The sequence below is a fragment of the Mizuhopecten yessoensis genome, unplaced genomic scaffold (genome assembly GCF_002113885.1).
Source record: "Mizuhopecten yessoensis strain PY_sf001 unplaced genomic scaffold, ASM211388v2 scaffold11177, whole genome shotgun sequence".
Lineage (NCBI taxonomy): Eukaryota > Metazoa > Mollusca > Bivalvia > Pectinida > Pectinidae > Mizuhopecten > Mizuhopecten yessoensis.
This window is the reverse complement of record NW_018408918.1, coordinates 509,083-517,136: the sequence shown is the minus strand read 5'-3', so window position 1 is coordinate 517,136 and position 8,054 is coordinate 509,083. Positions and strand designations below refer to the sequence as shown.

The 8,054-nt window shown below is 37.0% G+C and overlaps 1 protein-coding gene across 1 annotated transcript in view; it reads left to right on the top strand.

Annotated features, from left to right (window-relative positions):
- Positions 1–7,669, top strand: part of LOC110440268 — a 36,925-nt gene extending 29,256 nt beyond the window's left edge. The window contains exons 15-20 of the mRNA XM_021483242.1: positions 621–713; positions 1,928–2,111; positions 4,853–4,949; positions 5,115–5,283; positions 6,681–6,817; positions 7,115–7,669. Coding sequence (XP_021338917.1) covers positions 621–713; positions 1,928–2,111; positions 4,853–4,949; positions 5,115–5,283; positions 6,681–6,817; positions 7,115–7,267 — 833 coding nt within the window. The 3' untranslated portion in view covers positions 7,268–7,669. The remainder of the gene's footprint in view (positions 1–620; positions 714–1,927; positions 2,112–4,852; positions 4,950–5,114; positions 5,284–6,680; positions 6,818–7,114) is intronic.
- The last annotated feature ends 385 nt before the right edge of the window (positions 7,670–8,054 follow it).

The window sequence follows — 8,054 nt, the reverse complement described above, 5'->3', positions numbered from 1 at the left end:
TTCTCAGATTATGTCGACATATTCTCAGATTATGTCGACATCTTTCAATAATTATGTCGACATACGTAACTCGTAAGTCGCAAGTGGATGGCAGAAATATGCCACCATAGAAATTGAAGAAGTTGGATGATTGGGTTCTTATCAAACTTTCTTCCTTGCTTAGCACTTGCCACATAGATAGATCATTCAATTTAATTGATGAAATATAAAAGGGAATATTCGCTAAATAAAAACTACTTTTATTTTGAAACATTGTACACTTTATTTCTTTTTATAATCATCACAAAACTGTTAACATTGTTTACGTTATTTTGAGGTTAATAAGAAAATATCAACATATATAAAAATCGATTAAACACAAGTTAAGTCATTTTATTACAACACAAGAAAATCCATTTCTGTTTATTGAATTTTCAAAATTCAGTTATCCAGATTGTTTTAGATTTTCCTTTTATACCCCTTTCTAACAACTTAAATGGCAAGTGATGATTTTGCATAACCCATTAAGTGCCGTTTATATTATTTCCACGATCTGCCCTGGGCTTGGTAAAGCACTCAACTATCACTCTATTGACGTCATCAAATGATGATCGGTCTATGATACCACAACGTCCGTCCCCATTTCCATCTGACCACTAAGATGACTGGTTGGTTGTTGAAAGTAGTTATTGTTATAAATGGTATTGGCGTATGTATTGGAAATGGTCAAAGACGTAAGTAAATGTTTAATCTACATTTTATTTATTATTTATTTTTTGAAATAAATAATATAGTGGACTTCATATATATTACATTAACGAAAATTGTAACACATACAATATACATAGTACAAAAATATATAATGAACACAGTAAATATATTATTCAATCTAATCGATGAGCATAGTATACATTGAACACAGTATACATTGAAAACAGTATATATTTATCCGATATGCACTGTATCGTTTTTCTTGCACAAGGACTTATTATCATTTATCATACAATCAGTTAATATAGTATATACACAGTATACATTTTATACACAATATGTATGTTATATGTATTCATTTTAGCAAACAGTATTTTGACAGCTTTCTTTCTTCATTTTCCACTTTTTCGTTTTTCTTTCCTTTGTTATTTCTTTTTTCTTTCTTTCTTTTCATTCATATTCATTTCGTCGAGACGGATCTACGAAAATCGATATATTAAGTAACGTCCAACCTTCAAACTAACAGAGGGTTACGCTCACTTACGTTCTCAGCACACCTTGAATATGTCAAAATAAAATTGAAGGCTCTGAACGCGCCAACATGTGAATGATACAGGTAAGACTATTTTGAATCCTTGATTACCATAAAAAAAACTGAGCGGCTGATAACGGTAACATTGACTGGCTTTGGAGGCGGTTGTTGCTACACTGTAATCTGCAAATCTGGACAGGTATCAGAATAGTTTTTTGACGCGAGACCAATCAAATAGCTAACCGCGTGCCTTCGATTTTGTCTATAAGTGAGCGTAACCCCTGGTTACTGTAGGTGGCACTCGTTATTAGTATTTGATTTATTGGTAATATTATTGGAAAGATCGACAGGTAAAATAACATTTAATCCATTCATGGTGGATTAAGTGTAGGATCATATATCATTTAATTGTATATTTTTGGAAAAAAATAGATATTGCTCTTTCGTAAAAGTGCTATATAGTTTATAGTGGAATGTTGAAGGGGCCTGATACATTTTTACATCTATATTTATTTTTACATCTATATGTGGACCTTAACTAAGGTGGTCAGACAAATTTTACACGTTTTTTGAGTTTAAATTAACTTTCTGCAAAACAATGCCCCCGGGTTCCAATATAGCTATAACAACTTATCAAGTCCTCTCGAAGCTACTACAATAAAAGCCTGCTAAGATAAAACAAAAAAAAGGTTTTCTGTCATTAAGTTTCGAAGGACGAAGAAATAGATGGCAACCATGATCTTGTTGGAATCATTGGAGGAGTAAACGCTACAGACGACGCCTGGCCATGGCAAGTTTCTGTCAAATATATGCGCAGGTTTATATGTGGGGGAACGCTGCTCAATGAAAATACAGTCTTAACAGCTGCGCATTGCATCATCAAACGACGGTAGGTTTTTTCACAACCTATGATGAGTATTATGTGTATCACCTCATAAACATAACAAGAGGCCCATGGGCCTTAACAGTCACCTGACTCCTACAGTATTTATTTTTGTTGTTGAAATATGTACCAATTCGAGTAAAAAATAGTTAAGTATAACGTAGACATAAGTTTGTCAGGACCAGGAACTGATCAATTTTAAACCGAGTTTCAGTTCAATCGGCCTATTAGAAGTTTGAAATAATTATTTTCAAAATAGCGGCCGTGACAGCCAAATTGGATTTCTGATCGACCCGAAAAATACCAGAACTTTGTCAGGACCATTATTCAAACATCCATTCCAAGTTTCAGTTCAATCGGCCCAGCAGAACATGACTTTAAGTTTGAAATAGGTTTTTAAAATGGCGGCCGTAGCGGCCATATTGGATTTCTGATTGACCCGGAAAATAACAACACTTTGTCATGACCTTGAGTCGATCATTCCTACCAAGTTTCAGTTTAACCGGCCAAGCAGAACTTGACTTTAAGTTTGAAATAATTTTTCAAAATGGCGGCCGTGGCGGCCATATTGGATTTCTGATCTGCCCGAAAAAGAAAATACTTTGTCAGGACCATGATTCGATCATTCCGACAAATTTTCAGTTCAATCGGCCCAGCATGAACTTGACTTTAAGTTGGAAATTGTTTTTCCAAAATGGCGGCCGCGGCGGCCATATAGGATTTCTGATTGACCCGGAAAATAACAACACTTTGTCAGGACCATGATTCAAACATTCCTACCAAGTTTCAGTTCAATCGGCCCAGCAGAACTTGACTTTAAGTTTGAAATAGGTTTTTAAAATGGCGGCCGTAGCGGCAATATTGGATTTCTGATTGACCCGGAAAATAACAACACTTTGTCATGACCTTGAGTCGATCATTCCTACCAAGTTTCCGTTTAATCGGCTTAGTATAACTTGACTTTAAGTTGGAAATTGTTTTTCCAAAATGGCGGCCGCGGCGGCCATATTGGATTTCTGATTGACCCGGAAAATAACAACACTTTGTCAGGACCATGATTCGATCATTCCTACCAAGTTTCAGATAAATCGGCCCAGCAGAACTTGACTTTAAGTTTGAAATAGTTTTTTAAAATGGCGGCCGTGGCGGCCATATTGGATTTATGATCGACCCGAAAAAAAGAACACTTTGTCAGGACCATGATTCGATCATTCCTATTAAGTTTCCGTTTAATCGGCTTAGTTTAACTTGACTTTAAGTTTGAAATAGTTTTTCAAAATGACGGCCGTGGCGGCCATATCGGATTTCTGATTGACCCGAAAAATAACAACACTAAGTCACGGAAATGTCAGTAACCTTCCCATGAAATATCAATGAAATCCCTTTGCCAGTAGTTCAGCTTAAGTTGAAAATGTAAAATGTTAACGGACGACGCACGACGGACGACGGACGAAGACGGATAGCAATAGGTCACTTGAGCTAAAGTTCAGGTGACCTAAAAAGACACGGCCTGCAAACATGTAAAATCGCGTTTTCGAAAATAAATGACCTTGGCCCACTTTAAAAATCACAAGGGTCAAATGTGTTTAAAACTTTTCTGAATAACCAGGAAGCCCAGAGTTATGATATTTGGCGAGTAGGTACCTGGGACAGAGTGATATAAAGTTTCCGCCCACGTCATCATAAGACAGTCCCTCAGAAATGAATTATCCTACTGCTCCATATATTGTGTACTGGGAAACTTTCGCCCAGTCAAACTTTCGCCCTACGCTGCTAACATCAGTATTCCTTCAGTTTTAATTTCGCCCTTCACATTTTATTTCTATATTTATAATGTTGTTTGACACGATAATTTTGCCCTCATTACCGAGAACGAAAAAGGCGAAATTTAAATTATGAAAAGATTCATACAACACAACCAAACATTGTTTATAAGTGACGCGAAGTTAAAATGAGGTGAAAACTTCCCTATAATCAACATTATTGTGCACTGTCAGTGTTAGCGTTATTATTACAATAAGTGGCGCAACATACTTCTTTAGACCCCGGTTTATTTATAATTACTCCAGGTCTGATATAAATTAAGGATTACACGGTGTTTTGCATCCTCAGTACTCCAGGGGTTTCGCTCACTTTCACTCTCTGCATCCCTGGGAAAAGTTATAGCAAAATTGAATCACGGGGCTAGCTATTTAATTGATCGCAGTTGTAATACCCGTGTTTTGAAAATTACAGAGGTGCGACACCCGACTTCAAAGCTAGTCAATTTCCCCGTTAAGCGACCCAAAGTATCAAACTAGTGTTCTTGTCCCTTCAGCAAGATTATGCACACTGAGTCTTCGATTTTGCCATGACATAGTCCAGGGGTGAAGAGAGCGTAGGTGAGCGTAACTCCTGGAGTATCCTGAAAAGGCTTTACATGTTCCTTATCAGGATATATGCATTTCTGACACGGGTCAGAAGATAAGACTTTGAAACATTTATTCCAAATTATGATTTATTACAATTAACGTGGCAACAGACCCCGTTTACCTACTACTAGTATTTTTCATGGCTAAAAAGAGAGCAGTGAATTTCTATAGACGTGAAAAATTTTGAAAAAAATATACAAATATTATCAGATGATAAATCCATGACTTTCAGATGGTATATGTTTCCATTAAAATAGCATAACTGGCAGAAGGATTCTGACATGTAAAAATAAGAAAAGAAAAAGGTGAATTGTATGCGTTTTCGTTTGATACCAGGGCCAGACGGTTCCTGGTCAATGTTGGAGACTACGACAGACGTGTTCCCGAACAAGGGAGAAATGAACTGTCAGTCAAAGTGAAGAGGGTTTACGTCGTGAGTATAATGTATTAAGATAGTGTAATATATATGTACTTCATTTATTTCTAGATATTTTGTTTAACATTATAAATTGGTTTCAATTTTGAGTTACCCGAATACCCATTTATTAGTTTGAATTTCTTTTCTCTATGAGCATTCTTATTTAACTACCCGTTCCAGCATCCGTACTATAACAGAAGAACTTTCGTAAATGATGTGGCCATTCTGAAACTAAAAAAGCCAGTCGCCTTCGGAACATACATCCAGCCCATAGAGCTAGCCACGTCCGCCATGGATGTGTCACTGAACACATGTTACATAACAGGGTGGGGCCTCCGCGACAACAAAGGTAATTAACAATAGTCTACTACGAACGTCAATAAAATACATTGATAATCATTTCATAAACTTCACAAAGTTTCACGCTAGTAAAAATACTGTACATTTAACAATTACAATTGTTTGTAGGCCAATACCTGAACTATCTTGAACGTCTGGTTTCCTGTGTAATTTAGTTGTTCCATGGGATCCAACGTTTTTTCAGGGTTTCATTTGTTCCTGTAAATATCGGACTTCCTTTCTGATTGCTGCTATCGGCGTCAAGTTGGCATTTTGTGTTGTTACTCCCAGTATACAACTGATGCTTCAAATATTCCTCTCGCTCTTAATTAAGCTATTGGCAGTGTTTCATTGCTTCGAAATGTCGTCTTCGCGTTTAGTTGGTTTTTAATATTGTTGTTCCTAGTGTCTAACTTTCTTTTGATAAATGTGTTTTATTGGCTCCAGTATCAAATTATGTATTAATACCACTGCTCCCAGTGTCCCACTAGCTCTTAAAGTAGATGTTACAATTGTTTCATGAGGTCTTAACGGAGTTGTCACCAGTGTCAAATTGGCTCTAATTGTTAGCCTCCCCAGTGTCCAATTGGCTTTTGGTAATCCCGTTTGTCCTGAACGTTGTTGTTCCAATTGTTTATATCGGGTCCTAATGTTTTTTGTTCCCAGTGTTCCATTGGCACTTAATGTTGTGTTCCTGCTGTTTCATTTGATTTTTTGTTTGTTGTTCCCGTGGTCCCATTGGCTTTTAATGTTGTTGTTTCCACTGACCAGTCGGTTCTGAATGCTATTGGCTCTCATTCCAAGTGTATAATTTGTTATTGTTCAAAGTGTTGTATTGGCACTTATCATTATTGTTCCAGTGCCAAGGTGGTTCTTGTACTGGTTAGTTAATAGAGGAAATGTTAGTTCGATAAACACTACCAATTGAGATACATTTTATGTATATGTATTTACCAAGATGCAATGCAAGTTTTCTGTGTGTTTCTATGTGTCGGTAAAGGAGCGGATTGCTCCGAAAATTTGTCATCATATTGCCTACACTGTTTGAATTAATTCCTTGTCCCGTATACCAATTTTAAGTCATTCGTAGCCTGCAAAAATATGTTTGTAAGGACCCGGTGTTGTATGGGAATTTACATTGATGTTACTTCGTTGACCTATACGAAGATGTATAGATGTCGAATTAACGTTAAAATTGAATACGTTTGTAAGGACTCAGTGTTATATGGGAATTTACCTTTGATATTACTTCTTTGACCCATACAAAGATGTATATATATCGAATTAACGTTAATTGGAATTTTAAGCAAATGAAAAGAAAAACGCGAAAAATATCAATTGGGTACCGCCATAGTACTTGCCTGAGATAATGCCACCAAAACTGAACTGGTCGTTGGTTACTTACAGTGCCTAAGACGGCGGCGTCCATTCTCCAGCAGGCGGCAGTATCTGTCATCTCTAACGACGAGTGCCAGAAAGGGCTAAGTAACCAAGTAACCGACGACATGATATGTACTGAAGATCCTTCGAGGGCCACATGTTACGTAGGTCTTGGTTATTTCTAGAATTTAAGGATCCCTGTTTCACCGTCAACATTGAAAACTAATATTTCTGGCATGCAATGGCCAAAGCTTTGAAAAATGATTTTTTAAGACAAACCTTTACTTTGCAGGACTATAACTATAATTAAGGTGAAATTGATAAAAGATTAATAATATTATAGATAACCAAAAGAGTTCTGAGGTATCCTTAAACATTTTCTCTTTCAATATAATGTCTCGGTGATACACATTAAAACTAAACATAAATAGTAGAATTTAGCATATAACCTTGACTTTCAGGGCGACAGTGGCGGCCCCTTACAGTGTGAAATCGAGGCTGGAAGATGGGTTCAGGTCGGCATAACGTCATGGGGAAACAAGGAATGTTTGGATGGACCATCCGTATACAGCCGAGTATCCTACAACAGAGCTTGGATTATTAAAAAGATGTGATGATGATAACTAATGCCAACACGTCCATTAATGGCAAATCACAAAAAGCGACACATTCATTATGGACCAATCAGTGAAAACGAATTATGCAAATGCTAACACTCCAAAGAAATGTAATTACTGTTGACCAACCGTTGGCAAGAACATGTCCGTTTAACTAACAAAAATATTTACTTAATACAGCGAATCTAATTTTAGACCAACCAATGACAATAAAACATTCATTATAGACTAATCAGTGATGACAGGATATACGTCTGGAAACCGGTTATAGGCTCAAAAATATTTACTTTATACAGCGAATCCAATCAATTATGACGTCACTTTCTTTGTAAACTAACCAATGACAAGGATGAATCAATTTTAGACCAACCAATGCCAATAAAAGACACGATATACGTCTGTAAACCGTTTTGGCTCTTATGTTACGTTTCTCTCGGATTGGTGTTTAATAATCCTGACAGTGAACGGCTTGCACCAGCCCCTCTACCACTTTATAAAAGAATGCTAGTCTGTTCTGCTTCCTCCTTTCTTGAAGTGGGGGCTGGCCCAGGTTCTGGAGCATATGGGTAACACAACCTGATTTCCGGGAAGTGTAGTCTCTTATGATGAATCGGGCCGCCTGGTGTTGGATACGCTCTAGCCTGTCGATGTCATGGCAGAGATAGGGGTCACATACCACAGAGCTATACTCTACAGTTGATCGAACTAGAGCAATGATAGCTGTTTTTCGACATGTAGCTGGGCAATGTTTTAGGATTTGCCGCATAAACCATAGAGTGGAATT